This window comes from Urocampus carinirostris, chromosome 16 (genome assembly GCF_059441175.1).
Source record: "Urocampus carinirostris isolate Australia breed hairy pipefish chromosome 16, RoL_Ucar_1.0, whole genome shotgun sequence".
NCBI lineage: Eukaryota > Metazoa > Chordata > Actinopteri > Syngnathiformes > Syngnathidae > Urocampus > Urocampus carinirostris.
Window position 1 is genome coordinate 34,856,878 of NC_142364.1, and position 23,060 is coordinate 34,879,937.

At 39.6% G+C, this 23,060-nt stretch overlaps 1 protein-coding gene across 1 annotated transcript; it reads left to right on the forward strand.

Moving 5' to 3' along the window:
* The first annotated feature begins 356 nt into the window (after positions 1–356).
* On the forward strand, positions 357–19,780 carry lmo4la (LIM domain only 4-like a). The gene is made up of 5 exons (XM_088320331.1): positions 357–632; positions 7,818–8,055; positions 14,702–14,798; positions 15,540–15,704; positions 17,784–19,780. The coding sequence occupies exons 2-5, from the start codon at positions 7,844–7,846 to the stop codon at positions 17,790–17,792; spliced, it is 483 nt and encodes a 160-aa protein (XP_088176457.1). The 5' UTR covers positions 357–632; positions 7,818–7,843; the 3' UTR covers positions 17,793–19,780.
* Positions 19,781–23,060: the final 3,280 nt, after the last annotated feature.

Below are 23,060 nucleotides of genomic sequence, written 5' to 3' on the forward strand. Positions count from 1 at the left end.
GTATTATTCATGTAGAATTGTTTTTATGTATTTCCTTAAAAGTATTTTTGTTGTATTTCTTTAGACTTTTTTAGTACTGGTATGTCCATAGTAGTATTTTGTCGTACTTCTGTAACATTTCTTATTTTTGTGGTATCACTGCAGTAGTATTTTTTGTCGTAATGTTTCTGTAGTAGTATTTTTGTATAGTAGTATTACTGTAGTAGTATTTGGTCCTATTCCATGTTTACTTTTTTTCCAGAATGTAAGCAAAGTAGTATATAAGAGCACCGGGAATCGGGAAGTTGGAACTCATTTGCTCACATATTGCCTGATGACCCTTTACACAAGCCGCGCCCTTTACGTTGACGTCGGCGCGAGCAGTGGTGACGTAACCACGCACGCGCCGAACTCCAGCTTTTCTCAAGCGGTTGTGACGTAAATACGCAAAAAGAAAATGAAAGTGTTCCTCCGTCACTGGAGCACTCGCTTGCCAACAACAGAGGTGCAATAGCTCTCTTTTGTTGTTTTTCTGTTTTTTGTTTGATTAGTTTTGTCGTGCATGGATTGAAAACATTCGCCGTTACATCGCCAACTTCAAAAAGCGTCGACCAATTTATCCTTTTCTACAGTGTCTTCCTGTGGCCTCTGATGTAAGTTCAATGACTTAAATGTGTTTATTAGTTGATTATTTTCTAATGATAACTACCTAACCAGCCCATGTTTGGGAGTGCTCAAGCACCCCCAATTTCAACCCGAGCACCCTCAGAAATTATGGCTGTTTAAAAACTCTCTTTCTCGTAATAAAGGGTAGAATACTGTAGGGTTAAATACGATGCAAAAGGTTCGATTTTTTTGTTCTAAGTAAAACAAAAAATATGACACCGCAGCATCGGAAATACTCCACTGACTTGAAATGGTTCAGAACTTTTGATTCCTACCACCAATTTCGGTATTTAGTTTTGTAGTACTGTATTACTATAGTTCTTTTTTACAAAAAATTATTTTTGTATAATTTCTGCAGTCACATTTTTATGGTATTACTTTGTTTTTGGTTTATTACTGTAGCCATATTTTAATAGTATTTTTCGCAGTATTTCTCCAGTAGTTATTTTGTACAATTTCCATTGTAGAATTTTTGTAGTATACGTATTGTCCATTTATAGTATCATTGTAGTTGTATTTTGTAGTATTTCTGTCGTAATACTTCTGTACAAGTATTTTTGTAGTATTTTTGCTGTAATATTTATGTGGCAGTACATTTGTATTATATGTATGGTTAGCGCGTCTGCGGCACAGTTCTTGGGTCATGGGGTCAGATCCAGCTACCAGCCTTCCTGTGCAGAGTTACATGTGTTCTCTGTGCCTGTGTGGGTTTCCTCCGGGCACTTCGGTATCCTCCCACATTCCAAAAACATACATGCCAGGCTAATTGGCTGTTTCAAATTGTCCCTAGGTGTGAAAGAGCGTATGAATGGATGTCTGTCTCTGTGTGCCCTGCGACTGGCTGGCAACCAGTTCAGGGTGTCCCCTGCCCACTGCTCGAAGATAGCTGAGTTGGGCTCCAGCACCCCCACAACCCTACTATGGATAAGCAGTGCAGATAATGGATGGATGGATGGATGTATTACTCGGTTGTTGGTTTTTTTTGTGTGTGTTTTTTTTTGTTAGTATTTCTGTGGAAGTATTTTTGAAATGTCTTTCCGTAGTGCACTAATTAGCACATTCCCCTAACACGCGTAAGATCCTCGGTTTGAGACTGGGTGGAAACATTTGTTGACCTGGAGAGGGATGGGCGCCACCAGGCTGTACTTGACTAAGACACACCAAAGGAAATGGTGCCCCAACGACCCTAGTGTTTAAGGGATTCTAACTTAGTATCACTCTTGGTACTTCATTTTTGCCACATTTGATTTGAGTTTCCTTGATTTCTTTTAATAGTTCAAAATCGATTATAACATACTTCATTTCTCATCATGGCCTTATGTTTATAAGTCTACTTAGTTTTCATTCAGCCTTTAGCAGTTAAGGTCCAAATAAAAATCTAAAACTTAAAACTTAATCTAAACATTTGTGAAGTTTTTACATTGTATAAACTCTTAAACCATATACTTTTGATTATTTTCATATTGTAATCCGTTCTAAAAAACGATGTTTCCAGAAGATTAAACATAAGACAATATCTTCAATTTACTTCAGACAAAGATTCACAGTTTATTTTATCTTAATTCAACTTTTTATTGAACACTCCGTACAGGATTCTGTGATCAGATGTGATTATGAGAGTAATGGAGTTGGTCAGAATGTTCACTCCAAATAATTGTCTCACCAGAATTACACACATATATGACTCAACCATGTGCAGAATGATTGCTTTCATTTATATTTTACACTTCAGCAACAAAATCTTACCCTATCCGCAGAAAATGTTGTGTAGTTTAGGTGTAATTGTTGTGATTATAGTGTATTTTTGATGGGGTTTTTTAAGTTGAATAAAAAAAAAATCATACCTCAAAACATGTCTACTATGGCAGCTGCAGGCTTGGAATGTCACGAAACACATTTAACGGTGCAACGTAATTATAGGATACAAACCGAATGTAATTGTATTCTGATACAGTTACAGAAAAAAAGATGTAATCAAGTTACAGGTAAATTTAGTTAAAATAAGGATTACCTTGCAAGATTACGATTTTATTTAAAAACTATATTTACATATACTTAATGCGCCAATAGATTAATTGTGTCTTTCATAATTCAATCAAAAACACAAAAGAAACAGAGAGAGAGATGAGGCTTAAACCTGACATACAGGCGGATCGTAGTTATGTCTGTATCTGTTACACAGATTGGTTAGGTGTCTGCGTATTGCACAGTGCAGTTGTGCGCTGGTGAGGTGTTCAGAGACATTTAGTGAATCTGGGTGTCTTTTTTGGGTATTTTGCAGTCAATTATTGTTCAAAATTCACTATTTGATAACTGTATCAATGTGATCTTGATGTGAAATAAAACAGAACATATCTTGTCTGATACAAGAAGAAAACATTTTATTTCTGATTATTAAATTATATTATGCTGTTAAAATGGGAGCACTTTTTGTACCTGATCTCGCTTCATTCAATTCTTTTCAGGGTTACATTTATCATTTATTATTCATCTTAAACAAAATTTAGTAATGTTCTTTTTACTATGTTTACTTTGTCTTTTATTGGCATGCTTGCTATGGGAGTAATCCAAAAGTAATTGAAAGTGAACAATTATCAATTAACAAATATTATGGTATTTGGATTATGTTACTGACTATGTTTTTCAACAGGTAAGTAGTCAATTTATCAAATTGAATTGTGAAAGTACTTTTAACTATTTTTCCTCTCCCGTTATCCCTGAAAGTTCAAATGTCATTGAATTATTCTCTCCTGTTTTTGAGCATCTACTAAACTAGAAATAGTTCACTGGAGTTTGTTTATCTCTCTTGTGCCATGTTTTTGGGATAATGTTTACCCCCTAAGGACACCTGAGGTACCCATGGACCTGTTCTCAAAATAGTTCACCAGTGCTGGGTCATTTTAATCATTTTTTAGTAAAGTGATTTTTTTAGTGGGGCTGCACGGCGGCGGCACAACTCTTAGGTCATGGGATTGAATCCTCCTGTGCAGAGTTTTTATGTTCTCCCCATGCTTGTGTGGGTTTCCTCCAGGCACTCCGTTTTCCCTACCCATATTCAAAAAACTTGAATGTCAGATTAATTGGCCGGTCCAAATTGTCACCCTAGGTGTGAATGAGCAAGTGAGTTGTTTGTCTCTGTGTGCCCTGCAACTGGCTGGCAACCAGTTCAAGGTGTCCCCTGCCCACTGCCTGAGGATGGCTGGGATGGGCTCCAGATGGGATGGGAGCTGTAGAGAAAAATGTAGTTTCCGCACAGGCAAAACTCAACGAACAAATTTGGAGTATTATTCATGGCCAATTTGTTCATCTTAATACATATGACTAAACTTTACAGTGCAGGTTTAGGAGTGAGGTTTTGTCAAGTAAATGTTCTTTTTGCATCATGTTGTTGATGCCTTGCAACATCCGTTGGAGCCTGGTCATCCTGGAAGGGGGGTTGAATCATGTGCGGTCCCTTATCAAGCGTTCCTTTTTTCTCATGTTGATGTGTTATAGTATTTATTTGCCCCTATTTAGGTTTCAGATAAGGATCCAACATGGCGGCGCGTATGGACGTTGCGGCTAGTTGCTGTCCAGCTAACCTTCTATTTACTACCGTTCTCTTATCATTTTTGCTTTCTTTTTTGGACACATGCGTGGCCAATAAGACTTATAGCCGGGAGGAACTTATTCAATTGGGTGGGCGTCTAAATTTCAACTTTTCGGGCACTTTTTACACTGCCTATGATATCCCGAACGAGCTACAAAGGCATCTGGCATCTCCTTGGTCAGCCACGCCACCTACGAAACGATGGAGGCGCCGTAAAGATAGAAAGCAGAAGCAGGGTTGTCGTGCGGGAAAGTGTGTGAAGCGTGCAAAGTCGAAGGAGCAAGAAGGACACGAAGATGTGACTAATTCCACCATTATTTCTTCACCGGTCTTGCCGATCAACCGACGTCTGAAACTCAACGCACCCGAACGGCGACATCTTGTGACGGTCTCTACAAAGACTTCAGCTAAGTTAAACAATTCAACAAAGCTAAAATTTGGTCTTTTAAATATTAGATCGCTTGCTCCTAAAGATTAAGTTGTTGATAATATTATTCGTGATTACAAACTTAACTTGATTGGTCTATGTGAAACTTGGTTGAGACCGGATGAGTTTTTACCGTTAAATGAGGCTTCTCCTCAAGATTACGTGAGCAGCCATATAGCACGTCCTTTGAAGAAAGGTGGCGGTGTCGTGCTAATTTCCGGAAAAAAAAAAAAACGCTCAAATTTACTCCTCGTACCCCTAATAATTACAAGGCGTTTGAGGCTTTTGTTATGCGGTTCTCTCTATTGTCAATTTATGTAGTAACTATTTATCGCGCACCAGGGCCATACACAGCTTTCTTGGACGAATTTGCTGAACTTTTGTCTGAACTAGTAACCTATGCAGAGAAAATTATAATTATGGGGGACTTTAACATTCATATGAACTCCCCACTCAATTCACTTACTGTTGCGTTTCGGTCTCTAGTTGATGCATTTGGTTTTAATCAACTGGTTGATTTGCCAACTCATAAAGATGGAAACACGCTAGATTTGGTTCTGACTCGAGGAGTTTTAACCTCAACCATGACGGTGTTACCGTGTACTACCATTATCTCGGATCATTATTTAGTTACATTCGAGGTGCTATCTAAATTTAATACTAAAATAGCTGAAGGATTTAGCGGACGCAATATAAGCACTGGCACAGTTTCTGAGCTCTCCGATCTTCGTTCAGGAGCAGTTGCGATCTTTCCTTCAAACAAAGGCTCTATCGACTCACTCATGAATGAGTTTAATGCTACCCTGACTAGTGTCCTGGATTCAGTAGCGCCCATACGGCTTAAATCACGACCTAAAAGACGCACGCCTTGGTTTACCGATTAAACTAGATCCCTTAAACAAGAATGCAGGAAATATGAAAGAAAATGGCGCGCCACCAAGCGTGAGGTTTTCCATCAAACATGGTGTGACAGCTTGTTAAAGTATAAAGCGGCCCTTGCCTCGGCAAAATCAGCATGCCTTTCGAATGTGATTGCGTCACAAAAGAACAATCCCAAAGTCCTTTTCGACACTGTAGCATCGCTTACAAGGCAACAGATTATCCCAGATAGTTCCACCCATTCAGCCCATGACTTATTGGTCTTCTTCAATAAGAAGATTCAATGCATACAGGAAGAAATTGCTAAAGACAGTATCAATACAACACATACTAAAGGGCTGAAATCCATAGATGCACGACATGGTGGCTGTCCAGGGAATTTGTCCCGATTTAGTGAACTGTCACTCGATAATCTTAAACAGGTGGTAAATATGGCCAAATCGACGACTTGCCTGTTCGACCCGCTTCCAGGTTCGCTTATTAAAGGTCTTTTTGGGGTCCTTGGACCTTCAGTTCTAAATATTATAAACATATCACTCTCCTCAGGTGTAGTTCCAGAGACTTTTAAGTCCGCTGTTATTAAACCTACATTGAAACGACCCAACCTTGATCCAGAAAGCTTATGTAATTACAGACAATCTTTTTGAATCAACGCAATCACGATTGAGGGCTAACCACTCTACTGAGACAGCTCTGATTAAGGTAACCAATGATCTCCTACTGGCAATGGACTCTGGCGCTTCATCACTTTTGCTGCTGCTGGACCTTAGTGCTGCTTTTGACACAGTGGACCATAATATCTTACTAGAACAGTTGGAAAAATGGATTGGTCTCTCAGGAACCGGCCTCTCATGGTTCAGATCCTACCTCTCAGATAGGACGCACTGTGTTAAATATGGCGAAATGACATCTGAGCTCTTTAGTGTTACCTGTGGTGTTTCGCAGGGTTCAGTGCTTGGCCCCCTTCTTTTCAGCATTTACATGCTTCCATTAGGTTATATTATTCGCAAGTATAATATCAGTTTCCACTGCTACGCAGATGACACTCAACTATATCTACCGTTGGAGGAATCTGCCACACTAAACTGTGGAAATTTGGAGCCCTGCCTCACTAAGATAAAAGAGTGGATGTCACTCAATTTCTTGTGTCTTAACTATGAAAAGACCGAAATGTTAGTTATTGGTCCATCTAAATGCCGCGGCTTATTCTCAAAAACTGCTGTGAATATTGACAAATGTCACATCACACAGAGTGACTCAGTTAAAAATTTAGATGTCATATTTGACCCCGATCTGTCCTTTCAAACACATGTGAAGAAAATTACTAAGACCGCTTTCTTCCATCTTCGTAACCTTGCTAAAATTCTTCCTACATTGTCTCAGTCGGATGCGGAGATTATAATTCACGCGTTTGCTACCTCCCGTCTCGATTACTGTAATGCACTACTCTCCGGTCTTGAAGTCCAGAATCAAGAGTCTTCAGCTGGTACAAAATGCCGCAGCTAGGCTTTTAACTAGGACAAAAAAGTCAGATCACGCTGATTTTGGCTAACCTGCATTGTCTCCCTGTTAGCCTAAGATGTGATTTCAAGGTTCTCTTAGTATTATACAAAATCATACATGGACTTGCTTCCTCATATCTTTCAGATCTGATTTCCCCCTATATTCCGGTCCAAGCCTTCGTTCTGAGAGCGCCGGTCTTCTGGTGATCCCAAGAGCCAAGAAGTGTTCCGCTGGTTCGAGAGCGTTCTCCATCCAGGCACCCGTGCTGTGGAATGCTCTTCCCCCTGAGATCCGATCTGCAACCTCAGTGGAAATGTTTAAATCTAATCTTAAGACTCACTTCTACGCTATAGCATATGAATAACCTATACTTTTTGTGGACAATATCTCTATATTATTTGTGATTGCAACATCCTTTGCTGTCTGGTAATCCTGGAAGGGGGATACCACATGTGCGGTCCCTTCTCAAGGTTTCTTCATTTTCCTCATGTTGAGGTTTTTTGAGTTTTTCCCTGCCCTCATGTTGGTTCCAGATCAGGGGATGATGTAATAATAGTCTGAAAAAAATAGTCTGTGTAATAACCTGTGAAGCCCTTTGAGACTCTTTGTGATTAAGGGCTATACAAATAAAAATTACTTGACTTGACTTGACGTTGAAGTGGTGGTCTTGGCCTTTGAGACTTTTTGTGATTAAGGGCTATACAAAAAAACATAACTTGGCCTGACTTCAGAATCTGTTATTCAGCTCTCTACATTTCTGCTGTCACTCTGTAGTTGTGGAGGTGAACAGCAGCGTGGAGATGCCTGCTATGGCAGTGATTGGGGGGTCAGCAGGTCGGCCGTGTGCAGGATGCGGAGGACAAATTGCAGACCGCTTCCTTCTCTTTTCCATGGAGCAATATTGGCACACGAGCTGCCTCAAGTGCTCCTGCTGCCACTCTCAGCTGGGCGAGTACAGCAGCACCTGCTACAGCAAAGGAGGCATGATCCTCTGCAAGAACGACTATATCAGGTGAGTGTCTTGTGCTCTGTCGATCAGGACTATAAGGCACACCTAAAAACCCCAAATTGGCCAGAAATTTAAAAGTGCACCCTATACGCTAGTGTGCCTAATACACCAAAGAATACAAATTTATGTTATACTTCCGTATTTTAGCAATGATTAATCATTTAACAATTTTAATTATTTATTAACGAATAATCTTCGGATTACATTATTTGCAACATGATTCAATCCCAAGTCATAGTGGTGTGGGGGTTTTGGGGTTTTCAAGGGTTATTGTTCTATCTTCGTTATTCATTATCCATTATCCGTTATCGGTCAGTTCATTATACGCTACAAAGCCTAGGAGCCGGGACACTTACTCTCAGCCAAAAGGCTAAGCTAAGGTCCTAGCCCTAAAGCCTTGTTGCGATCATTGCGAATGCATCGTTCCCGGAGGTACTGCAATACCATAGTGGTGTGGGGTTTTTGGGGTTTTTAAGGGTTATTGATCTATCTTCGTTATTCATTATCCATTATCCGTTATCGGTCAGTTCATTATATGCTACAAAGCCTAGGAGCCGGGACACTTACTCTCAGCCAAAAGGCTAAGCTAAGGTCCTAGCCCTAAAGCCATGGTGTGGGTGTTGACATCTTACCACTACGTCATTAGTGGAACAGTAATGTATGAAAATGTATTAGAGCTTAATTCATTATCAAACTTTTTTTTACCCATGGTGCCAAAAAACACTGGTTTACGTAGTTTATTCTGATAGGTTAAACAATCAACAGCAGGTGAGGGTGTGGTCTGAGGGGGCAATGGAGGCACTACAGGACTGCTTTGATTGCACTGATTGGGACATGTTTAAATCGGCTGCCACTTACAACAACAAAATAAATATAGATGAGTACGCCATTTCTGTGTCAGCCTACATCAGTAAATGCGCAGAAGACGTCAGCAATAACAAAACTATATGCACCCGTGCCAATCAGAAGCCCTGGATGACTGCTGAAATACGAAAACAACTAAAAGTACGGAACCTTGCCTTTAGATCTGGTGACAAGGAGGCGCTGTTATCAGCGAGGGCTAACCTGAACCGGGCTATCATACTAGCAAAGCGAACGCACAGTCAAAAAATCCAGGAACGTTTCCTCAGCACAACCAACACCAGGGATATGTGGAAAGGCATTCAGGCCATCACCAGTTACAAGTCAACCACCGCCCCAGTGCAGAACACTAGCATGGACTTTCTGAATGACCTCAACAAATTCTTTGGAAGGTTCGAGGCACAAAACGGCACCCCTGCAGCGAAAGCGGTTCCAAATCAGGACGAAAGAGCACTCCACCTGGACTCATCTGACGTGAGGAAGACCCTGAGAAGGGTCAACACAAGGAAGGCTCCAGGCCCGGACAACATTCCGGGGCGGGTACTTAGGGAGTGCGCCGATCAGCTGGCTTGTGTACTAACAGACATTTTCAACACCTCGCTAGACCAAGCCAAAGTGCCATCATGCTTCAAATTTGCCAACATCATCCCAGTGCCAAAGAAACCCCAGATCTTATCACTCAACGATTACCGGCCCGTTGCACTGACTCCTATCATAATGAAGTGCTTTGAGAGACTGGTTAAAGAGCACATCACCTCCAGTCTCCCCTCCTCATTCGACCCCTTTCAGTTTGCCTACAGGACAAACCGCTCCACCAGGGATGCCATCTCCTCTGCGCTTCACCTGAGCCTGACACATCTAGAGGAGAAGAACACCCATGTGCGGATGCTGTTCCTGGACTTCAGTTCAGCATTCAACACCATCATCCCACAACATCTGGTAGATAAGATGAGACTCCTGGGTTTCAACACCCCCCTGCGGAACTGGCTGCTGGACTTCCTCTGTGACAGACCCCAATCAGTGCGGATAGGTCAGAACAGTTCAGATGTCATCTACCTCAGCACGGGCTCCCCCCAAGGCTGCGTCCTAAGCCCCTTGCTGTTCACCTTGATGACACACGACTGCGTCCCTAGGTCCGCCACAAACCACATCGTGAAGTATGCTGACGACACAACAGTGGTGGGCCTCATCAGGGATGACAACGACCTGGCCTACAGAGAGGAGGTGGAGCAGTTGGTGGGCTGGTGCAGGGACAACAGCCTGGTCCTGAATGTCGACAAAACTAAAGAGATCATTGTCGACTTTAGGAAAAACCAGCCCAACCATGCCCCACTTTGCATCAACAACAAGGCTGTGGAGGTTGTCAGCAGTATCAAGTTCCTAGGGGTGCACATTACAAACAAACTCACCTGGTCCGTAAACACTGCATCACTGGTTAAGAGGGCACAGCAGCGCCTGTACTTCCTGCGGAGGATGAGGAGAGCCCACCTGCCCCCACCCTCCCTCATTACATTCTACAGGGGCACCATAGAGAGTATCCTGACCAGCTGTATCTCTGTGTGGTGTGGAGGCTGCAGCGCTACCGACTGGGGTAGTGTGAGGAGGGTAACGAGGACAGCAGAGAAAATAATCGGGACTACACTTCCCTCCATTCAGGACATTGGCCAGAAGCACTGCCTATCCCATGCAAAAGACATTACCGGGGACCCCTCTCACCCCCATCATGGACTGTTCACTCTGCTAGCCTCTGGGAAGAGGTACTGCAGTGTGCGGTGCAGGACCACCAGGCTCCGCAATAGTCTAGTCCCCCTGGCCATTAGACTGTTAAATCGTCAATCTAACATATAGTTAACTTAAATCTAAACTGCTGCTAATCTGACTTTTGCACTACTGGCAGTTTTTTTTATAGCTTGCCACTCCTTGCACATTGCTCTCTGCACTATTGTAATTACAGCGTTATTGTTACAGTGTTAATGTTACTGTGTACCTGACTTGTTAACCTGACTGCCCATATTGCACATCTGGTTAGCTACTCTTCTTGCACTATCGGCACTATGGTAAAATACTACACGTAGCCAAAATACAATACAACATTATTTATATCTGTACATTCAAGGAAACTGTGGGGGTCAGATGCATCGACATTTCGTTCTGTATACACGTGTACTAGAATGACAATAAAGTAGATCTGAATCTGAATCTGAATCTGAATCTGAATCTAATCTCCCTACTTTCCTTACCTGTGCGCCAATAACGTTGCGAAAGAGAGGAACAGAAAACAAAATGTCTTTCAACAACATACAATAAAAGCTTGTTAACACACATATACATACCGATAGGTTACGAATGTGCAGCTTTCATTGTTTTTGTCTGAAATGTGGGGTTCATAAATTGACCAGTTTGCGGATATTAATGCCTGGTTGTTTGTATCCAATAATGTAAATTTAAATATATTTTTAGCCCTTCACAACAGTCCTTTCGGTGTAGTAAAGTGCTTTAGGGTGGATAATAAGACAGAAGCAATAAGAAAAAACACAACTTAATAAACAAACAGATAAATACACAAAAAAAACCGAATAGATAAATAGATGGATAAATAATGGACAATAAATGCACTAAAATACAACAATGTCGAATGAGATAAAATATTATAAGTGTCGTCATACTACTGGATATTAAGGCCCAAGTCAGAAATAAAACGCATCTCGACTGGGAGCTGATTCTGTAATGCCCCTGTAAAAGGGGACGAGGTGTAAAGAAACACAACCAAAATTTATCTCAAAATAATCAAGTATAATCACAATATGCATTCAGTTTACAATCATTGCTTTTTGTATCAAGTAGTGCAATAATAATATTTTTTTTAAATTAGTAATCACAAAATTACTGTCCAAATAACTGCACAAATTTAGCATCAAAAAGTGGAAAAAAGTCACAACGACTGTGCGATATAAAGCAGTGGAGCTACCCACATGAAACGCTGAAGGCTAGCTAACCCTGAAACAATCATCACAGTTGTTAAAGTTAAAACTTATATAAACTCTATGTTGGCAAAATTATTCAAATAAAAACAAGCATTAAGGTAAATAAAATTCCCAAGCGGGAGAGCACTGTCGGGTAGCCAGGACCTCGGCAGCACTGACTCCTCCCGTGTGAGAAACTAACTTTATTCACAAAGGGAAACAGAAAAATACACCGGAAATGCGACTTCAAAAGACTGATAAACGTACAAGAGATGCAATTATACTGATTATTGAAACGTTACTTCACGTGTGTGTGTGTGTGTGTGTGTGTGTGTGTGTGTGTGTGTGTGTGTGTGTGTGTGTGTGTGAAAGATTGTTTTTATATTTAGGAATACAAAAACAAGTTATATTCACACAGTGAATTCTGAGAAATATTACAACCAAAACGACCAACCTATCAACGGTATCACACATATTTGCTCTGTATTAAATCTTAGTGATAATAATCAACTGGAAACACAATTCACATCATCATATGAAGTAAGCAAGGGGCTTTGTGCAACTGCGGGCCGTCTGATGGCAGTTTTACCTGTAAAGGGGACACTTTTCCTCTTCATGAACACAACGGAACTAAAGAGGAAAGCGTGTGGTCCCCTACGGGGCTCACTGTACCAGAAAAAAGGAATCGATCCTCAGACATAGTTACAGACTCAGGAGTCGAATTTGGAACTCCCGATCTACCTGATGCTGTAAGGCAATACACAGTAACACTTTTGGGAATGAACCCACAACATCATACAAAAAAAGAAAAGGGAGAGCCAATGAAGGGAGTAAAGAACAGGAAAGATACGCGCACGTGGTGTTGGTTAAAAGACTGTTGGCAGCGTTCTGCACAAGTTGAAGTCGACAGAGTAAAGACTGGGAGACGCCAACATAAAGTGCATTACCATAATCTAACTGATTAAAGCATTGATAGCTTTTTCAAGGTCGGGACGGTTATAAAAACTATTCAATTTAGTCTAAAAGACGCAGCTGAACGAAGCTCATGCTGACAACATTGTTGATATATTTATCAAACTGGAATTGACTGTCAAAAGTCACACCCAGGTTTTTGACGGATGAATTCCACTTAGAAGACAGGGTGCTGAGTCCGGCCGTCACGGTATCCCCAAACACAAAAGATTCAGTTTTTTCTTCATTTTAATATAGAAAATTTCTGGCCAACCACTGCCTAATACCAAACTTACAATCAAACAAAGAACATTGATTATTGCTGTTTGCCTTTTTTGGCAAATACATTTGTATGTCATCGGCATAATAGTGAAAAGAAAAGTTGTACCCAACAATAATTGACCCAAGGGGTAACATATAAAACAAAATGGCTACAGGGCCAAGAAGAGATCCTTGTGGAACACCACAGAAGAGAGGGGCAGTGGAAGAGAACAGGTCACCAAGCATGATAATGAAGGTCCTACCAAATAAGTATGATGTAAACTACTTTAATACAGTGCCATGGATGCCAACATAATTAATCAGATATTTAAGGTGTCAGTGTCGAATGATGTTGTGAGGTCGAGGAGCACAAGAACAACAGGGAACTTGGCATCCATGGAGAGAGCAATGTCATTGTTCACCTTTAACAGTGCAAACTCTGTGCTGTGAAGAGATCTAGACGATCACTTTATGAAATTCCAGGCCAATAATTAAGTTGGTGGCACGGCGGCTGAATGGTTAGCGCATCCGCTACACAGTTCTGAGGTCATGGGATCAAACCTTCCTGTGTGGAGTTTGCATGTTCTCCCCGTGCTTGCGTGGGTTTCCTCAGGGCACTCCGGTTTCCTCTCACATTCCAAAAACATGCATGTCAGGTTAATTGGCCAGTCACAATTGTCCCTTGGTGTGAATGAGCGAGTGAGTTGTTTCTGTGTGTCCTGCGACTGGCTGGCAACTAGTTCAGGGTGTCCCCTGCCCACTGCCCTTAATTTATTTCCAGCAATTTAGATTTTATTGATATTATTATTGTCAATAGTAGTTGTAGTAGTAGAAGTAGCAGTAGTAGTATTCATAATATAAAAAGCTCTGGTCATTGATATGAATGGTCAGAGATGACAATCTCAATATTAAAATCATACAACACTACTTAAAACCAAGGGTGTATGTTTGGTCTTGGGACTTGTTAGGACCAAAACATAACACCTCGTTGACACAACTACCATAAATGATATACCGTATATACACCTATATAAGCCTTCACCTTAAAAATGCATTGAAATAGCTACATACTACAGAAATAATATATATACAGTAAGTGAAAACATATTTAGCTTTTGCAATCTTGAGAGTATACAAATGAACACTTAGCCGAGACACTCCATATCCATTTTGTCTCTGGGATTCAAACCACTTGAAGATCGCCTCCATTTCTGTTTACTATTTTCATCCAAAGATCACACGTCTGACTTTACAATCCCTCAATCACACCTTCTACAATTAGAGGGTCCCAAATGGGGTTTAAACTTGGCACGGGTGTGTGCAATTTTCACTCACCTGTGCCTAAGGATCCAAACCCCTTTAAAAACAATTTTTAGTTTTGAGTTTGCTTGTGTTTTGTTTCTGGCTTCTTTGTTAACTTGCTCCATGTGTGCCACTTGTTTTCATATACAATCCCTCTTGTTTTGAGCACCCATGTCTCTACTTTTGCCCATCACCCCCAAAACCTTAAAAGACTGTCCCTTTAACTTATAGTGTTCAAAGTTTTGCAGATAGCACACATATTGCTGTAGTTTTTGATATGAGAAAAAAACCCTTTGCTTGTGTTTTCACAGGCTTTTTGGACACAGTGGTGCATGCAGTGCATGTGAACAGGCTATCCCTGCAAGCGAGATGGTCATGCGGGCACAGGGAAACGTTTACCACCTTAAGGTAGGTTTAATTCAATCAGACTTTCTCAAAAAGGGGAGACGGGGGGGATTTGGGGGGTATGGGTTGTATGTTGGATTTTAACAAAAACGTAAAAAAAACATTTATATACAATATATATAATATATTAAATATATATATATATATATATATATATATGTATATACTGTATATATATATATATGTATGTATATATACAAAATCATTTTTTATAAAGCTTTTTTTGCAGCTACAAACATATTTTCCTTTTTTTTTTTTTTTTTTTCTTTTAACCAATATGGCTCTTTCAAAATTTTTGGTTGCCAACCCCTGGTGTAGTGCAAAAGGAAACAAGCGGCACATAGCACAAGGAAAATAATACAAACTAATAAGACTCAGTGACCAAACCGCACCATATTCCGTTACATTTTTTTTTGCCCAGCCTTTCGCAACAATTTTGTTTATGTCGCGGGTGCCCTTAGCACCAAGATGGCAGACAATCATGTCAGCTCCGTCTGGTTGAGCCTGATGTTATGCAAATAAATACACATTTCTTGACCTATGAGTAGTTTTAAAAAAAAGATTCACATTTATTTAATAGTTCATGCATTTTTTTGCACAAGTGAGGGGTACTTCGCTGAATAAAAATGGTTAAATTATGGACTTTTAAAATCCCGCTGCAATCGATTTGTATATTATTATATTGTTTCTGATTAATGTTGTATGATTGTAGACCAAATGATTAACAAGTGATTTATGTGTCAGTGTTTCATTTGTGCAACATGTCGGAACCGCCTGCTCCCCGGTGATCGTTTTCATTACTTCAACGGAACAATCTTCTGTGAACATGATCGGCCGGAAAGAGCATTACTCAATGGCAATGGGCACTCTGCACAAATGCAAACGGATGGCATCATTCCCAAACAGAAGGTGAGAACCATGTCATTGCTAGTTTTAGTTGCATATTAAAACCACAATACGTGCCTACCTAACCTAGAAGAATGATGGTTAATACCACATTCCCAATCGAGTGGTAACCTTACAAACGGGCTTCATTGATTCCAGTGTCAGTCTGGTGAGCTCCTTCCATCAGGGGGCGCCGAGACTTCATGCTCACAGCGCGAATTGCTCGTGTTCCTGAGATGAAATCATTAAAACTAATTGGCCTGTTCCCGACTTCCCAAAAAGATCTCAGTTGAATGAATGAATGATATGAATGAATGGATGAATGAATGAATGAATGAAAACTTTATTTCGAACATTAAAATAAAAACAGGACAAAAACAATGACTCAACAACAATATAATGTTACATCACATGTTCGAAAAGGGGTAGTAAGAAGCAGATGCTTATTTTCCCTACCCCTTCAGCTTCCTTATTAAATACATTTTACATATCCTCTTCTCCTCTTGTGTAAAGCCTCATGGATATACATATTACATAGGTCAGATATCAATAATTGTAATATAACAATAGTCACATTTTATACACTAATCCTCGTAGTACCCATCCCTCAACGTCATAATGCCACTAGTCACCAAACATCACTGCGGCATCAATGATAAAAACAACAATAGCAATAATATTAATAATAACAGTTATGATATAATAATAGCAACAATAACAACAAAGTTAACCATAGGTGTAAACGCACCTTTCCCAATCTCTCACTCATACCCCATTTTCTTCATATCTGTATTCCGCCAATAATGTTTTTTTGTATTTAAATTTGAACAAGTGATTAGTTGGACATTGTTTGATCTCGTCTTGTAAATTGTTGCAAAGTTTGACTCCACACACTGACACACACATACTTTTCCTGGTAGTTCTCACCTTTGGGATTATGAATTTACTACAGCCCCTTAAATTATAATTTCCCTCTTTCCGAATGAATAACTTTAAAGTTAACTCTAAATAGCTATAAAACACATCTTTCTGATCACTTAAAACACATTCAAATAGTAATCAAAAATAAAAGATACACGGTTGACTGAATACTTAACCGCATGGGTCGTCGGGGGCCCAAATGAGGACGCAACTGTGGACAGCCTTTTCCACTGATGACGGTCCCTAGCCTGTTCTTGGGTCGTGGCAAAGTTGGAGCCTGACCATTCTTTAATGTTGTCGCCCAGTTCTTTTTCGTCGTTCCTCTTTTCCTGCCCCCTTGGACTGTGCCCTGCAAAAATATCTTGGTCAGTCCTGATGATCTTGTGACGTGACCATACCACTCAAATTTCCGTACAGATATTAGATAAATGATATACGAGTTTATAGTGAGGGAGTCGCTGTAACAAAAGTGCGTGGTTGGGCGCAGTCTGGGAGTAAAAAAGGAAGGTTGCAGGAGAGATGATGTTGTACGACTTTTGATTATATCTAATCACTTACTGCACACTTAAAGTTACTGTAACTTTAAATATATATATGTGTGTATATATATATATATATATATATATATATATATATATATATATATATATGGGGCAGCACGGCGGCGCAGTGGTTAGTGCTTGTGCAGCACAGTTCATGTCATGGGAACCTTCTGCGTGGATTCAAATCCAGCTCCAGACTTCCTGTGCGGAGTTTGTATGTTCTCCCCATGCTTGCGTGGGTTTCCTCCGGGCACTCCGGTTTCCTCCCATATTCCAAAAACATGCATTTCAGGTGAATTGGCCGGTCCAAATTGTCCCTAGGTGTGAATGAGCGAGTGAGTTGTCTGTCCCCGTGTGCCCTGCGATTGGCTGACAACCAGTTCGGGGTGTCCCCTGCCCACTGCCCGAAGATGGGCTCCAGGCCCCCCGCGACCCTAATGAGGATAAGCGGTACGGCTAATGAGATGAGAATATATATATTTTTTTTTTACTGTGGTCAACATTACTGGCAGGCCACATATTAATAATATTATGATAAATTATGAACAAATCTGACCACGGTTCATAAGTGGCTCCAAGGCCGGACCTTGGACATGCCTGGTTTACTCAAACTTTTTTAATTTTTCTATTTTTTTTACAGGTCTGCTGAAAATTTGAATTGGATCATTTGAGTCTCTTCTTCCTTCAATACTTCTATCTGGCCCGTCTACCCCATTATTCCTTTTGAAAACCAGCTGTTCACCCCTTCAATGATGAGAGAAGACTGAATTATCATTTCATTTGAAGGAGGTAGACACTAATAATGGTTAAACCACCAGACTGCTGGCTATAATGAAGTGCTGCAACAATATTGCAAAGATCAACAACTTTTGATTATGTTAAATCACTTACTACATACTTTAAGTTACTGTAACTTTAAATAAACATGAATCTCTGGCGTTGCGTTGAAGAGGAAATAGTAAAAAACAATCCTTTATACAACTATGGTTTTATGAATCATTTTTGGACAATCGAGTGCGCACAAGAATATTCTCCGGTGACAATGGAACTTGTACTTTCCCAGACCAGATCACAAATTACAATGTACTGTATATTCAATGTTGGTGTGTTTAAGGGAACATTCTGTTTGGGATTCTAAGAGTATTAGTTATTTAATGGTATTCTTTGTGAAAAGAACACACACTTTGGTGTATTTTGTGTTGTCATATATTCCACTTGAATTAAAGGTATGGGTGATTTTTACTGGAAATATTGTTATTGATCTGATCCAAGAAGAAACAGGGTAGTATTGATTAATATGGATCCAATACAAATACATTTTGCTTGGAAATGTCATGATCATTGAACAATTGAGCCTTCATCCTTGAGTCACTGTATTCTATAATTATGATAAACACAACGATTTTAGTCACTACAATTATTTTTTTTGTTAAGTAAAAACATTGCTAACCTTAATATTGTACAAATATGAATAGAGATGTTGCTATTACAACAGTTTCAGAACAAAATCCAATATATTCAAACCAAAAAAGCACCAATGTAACGCAAATACAAATACCGTGTAACAAAGTCAACAAAACAACTAAAGTAACTTCCATTGCACAATATTTTAAAAAATAATGTATAAATTGTCTCTCGTTGGCTCTGTTGCCATAGTGACAACAAATGTACATGTTTTTGTTCTGATACTGTAACATGTTTACATTTTTTGTAGCAGCTCATTGCTCACTGTAGGGGGAGCTTCAGTCTTGCATTTATGTAAATTTGTGAGAAAAGGACTGTGCTATCTACATAGAGAAGTTGCACTTTGAGGAAATTGCTGGAGGAGCGACGTATCAATCCCAGTACAATAGTATCGATCCAATCCGAGTACTTGCTTAGTATCTGTAATATTGATATTATTTTTTGTGTGTGACTATGTTGAATCAGATGGGGTGATGACAAATTATAATTTATGAACTTATATTATCTGATTTTATATAATGTTGCTTTTGTCTTTCTCAAATTTATGTTACTGAGTGGAGGTGAATCCAATCTGTGTTTTTTTATCTAACAATGGTGATTTGATGTGACTCTTTTAGTCATTTAATACTCTGTTATCATCATTTTCCGTCTGATGTGAATAATGTCAAAGGCAGTTGAAGGGACAGGACCAAAAATATTGTTGCTGTTTTTTTTCCCTCATTCATTGTAACCTCGCGTCTGGATAAATGTAAAGCAAAAAAAAAAATGTCAACCACACACACCATTAACACATAAAATGCACTTCCGTATGCAAAACATTCCTGATATTTAAATACCTTTGAATAGCAACAAATTTTTAAACATTGATATTCAATATTGTATGGCAGATTCAAATTCATTTTAACTTTAGGTAACTGAAACTGGTATGGGCTGGCAGTACCTTAAAACAGGCTAGTTTCAGCACCAAAACGATATCCGTTTCTCACTATTCCCTAATAACAATTCTGTTTCGCAGATAATGGGGACAAGATTTGTGGGAAACCGCTACATTTGTGATGGTCTTATTTTAACCATTGCAGAGAACTGTGTGCATTCAAGGACACTCGATGCTAATTTGCCTTCAAATTTGTTTTACTTTTTGTATAATTACAATAAAACCTTCATTCAATTGCACTTATGTGCTGTGTATTATTATTTGTAAATCTTTAATTGTTATTTTGTTGCAGCGTATACTCCGAGTCGGTAATGACATCATCTCGATGTAAGTTTAACCCTTTGTAAGCTTAAATGAAGGTTGAACGCAACTTTGTGGATTTTCACTAATTTGCTGGTAGTTCTGGTCTCCATTACCAACAAAATTGATAAACATCTGCTTTACTACACAAGCTGCTCTAGAGCTACATCCGGTCCTACTGGTCTTTGTCACTCCCCAGTAGCCTAATGGCTCTTTGTCAACAAACCACGGCCCTAACGACCTCACTCAAGTAGAATGCCCGGCATTGTCAAGCTCGGCAACATGGGCCATTGTATATGTTCTTACAAGGTTAAGACGCCAAAAATGATTAGTGATCCACTTCATTGTCTTCAAGTGACACTCATCCTTTGCCCGCGTCTTTCCAAAGGGCAAGTTTATCATACAATGATTTAATTTTTTTTTTTCTGAAACCATGTTGGTTAGCAACTAAGTTCACAGTGGCTATGGACACAGATGACAGACACCAGGACAATCCATACTGGGCTTCGGGGAGCTGATTGGCAATTACCAAGGAACAAAAAAACAGGTGGCTAAAATAACACACACACACAAACTCAAAATTTCTCACAACCCAAAACCCAACAACATTACCGTTATTCACAAATGTGTTGTCTTATGTTAAGTCTAATGTTTGATTTGATAAGAAGTGACCTGTTTAAATCCAGCAAACCACCTCCAACTAACAGAGGGACCACATCTGTTGCTCATTACCCACACCTGAGTTATCAGAAGAGGGTATTTAAGAACACTAACAACAGCAAAAGCTGTTGCTTGCCTGTCTGATGTTCCCGCCTGTGCATGCAAGAAAAACACAGCTGACATAGCCATGACAGTAAAAATGGAACTGGAAATGGTGTATGGTGTCTGAGCACTGAGCAGACAATATAAAGGGTTAGGAAAATGAGACAGTTGTGGGGACATTTGCTGCAAGCCTGCACAGTTCTTTACTGACAGGATTTTATCAAAAGATTGACTGACCAGACATGTTTGTAGTAACTTCTTATTAAAATGTACTTGAATTTTAAGATAACAGTCTTTTGTTCTGTGGGTAATTACAAAATGCATTTAAAAAAGGAATTTGTGACAAAGGAACTGAGGTAGGTATTTCATCCAATTGGAGTACTTGAATAATTAAACTGATAAACTTAATTATGTTGATTAAGTTGATTTGACTGTGGATTACTACCATATGGTGCAGGGAAACAAAAAGAGGGTAACTAATTAAAAGTAAAACAATGAGGATTTTAATTAACCGGTTCCCTAGACATCAACAAGTGCGGGATGCGGAGTTGTAATTAAAATGTCCTGTTGTGTTGGCTCCATCCATCTAATTAAATTTGTAAATAAAATTGTAACATTGAAATCCCACTGGCTCAGTGTGGAGCCCAACCTTTGCCCGAGAACCTTTAAGACATTTTGATATTTCTTGCAGACAGGATAAGAAATAGGGGGAGGCCATATTTTTTTTTCATTTCCAACAAAGAAAATGTCAAACCAACTATGAAGTGTAGGCACAAATTTGTATTTGAATCATTTGACCTTTTGATTCCTCCAATTTATGGGGACACTCAGATAAATTTTCAGGTAGACTTCATAAATTGAGTTAGCTGTCTAATACACTGGGTAAAGGCAATCAGAGTAAAAATTATTTCCCCGTGTACATATCCTTTGTTTATATATAAATGCAAATCAAAAGACAAATATCGTGCTGAAAAAAAAAAACCATAATTATAAAATTATAATCATATAATTTGTGAGGAATTACTATACATATATATATATATATATATATATATATATATATATATATATATATATATATATATATATATCATCTCATCTCATCAGCTGCAGTAGGGTCGCGGGGATGCTGGAGCCCATCCCAACAATCATCGGGCAGTGGGCAGGGGACACCTTGGACTGGTTGCCAGCCAATCGCAGGGCACACAGGGACAGACAACTCACTCGCTCAGTCACACCTAGGGACAATTTGGACTGGCCAATTCACCTGAAATGCATTTTATAGGAATGTGGGAGGAAACCGGAGTGCCCGGAGGAAACCCACGCAAGCACGGGGAGAACATACAAACTCCGCACAGTAAGGCCGGGAGCTGGATTTGAACCCACTCAGGAGGTTCCGACGACCTCAGAACTGTGCCGCACACGTGCTAACCACTGCGCCGCCGTGCTACGCCTATATATATATATATATATGTATATATATATATATATATATTTTTTTTTTTAAAGTTACAGTAACTAAGTGTGCAGTAAGTACACTTAAAGTGATGGTGCAAGTATCATGGTCTGGGCATGTTTCTCTTTTTCTGGTGTTTATTGCATACCACGGATCATGAATCAGTTTGTGTATATCCAGATACTTGAAGAGGTTATGTTGCCTTTTGCTGAAGAGGACATGCCCTTGAAATGGGTGTTCCTGCCAGACAATGATCCCAAACACACCAGTAGATGAGCAAAGTCTTGGTTCCAAACCAATAAAATCAATGCCAGCCCAATCCCCAGATCTCATTCCAATCGAGAACTTGTGGGGTTATATCAAAAATACTGTTTGTGAAGAAAAAACAAGAAATGTAAATGAATTGTGGAAGGCAGTTAGGCAATCATGGCGCGAAATAACAACTGAACAGTTCCACACGTTGGTTGACTCTATGCCACACAGATGTGGAGCAGTTATAAATAAAAAAAAAATCAGCTTGTTGTTTTTATCTTGACATGAACACATTTTAATTTAGGTAGGCAGGTATGAAGCAGAATAGAGGGTACCCTTATTAGCATCACAGTAATGTGTAAGTTAAACAATACTACTGTAAAGTAAGCTACTTTTAGTTGTGTATTTCTCAGACTCCCATGCAATGAAATTAACTTGTTTAACTTCACACACACACACACATAGTCACATTTCAAAGATCCACGGTTTTATCCACGTTTTTTTCAAGGTTTTTCTATTGTATGTAATGTAATACGCATGCGCGACTCCATCCATTCACTGCGCATGCGTGAACTCTCAATAAACACGCCTACTGACCCGGATGTTGTCAGATCGGCCTGGGCGGCCAAGCAAGATGGCGTTCGCAAAGTAGTAAAACTTATTTAAATACTTTTATCTGAATACTATGGCCAGCAATGGGTTTATATTTTTATAAACTCGACATTTATTGGTGCCGAAACCCGGGATAA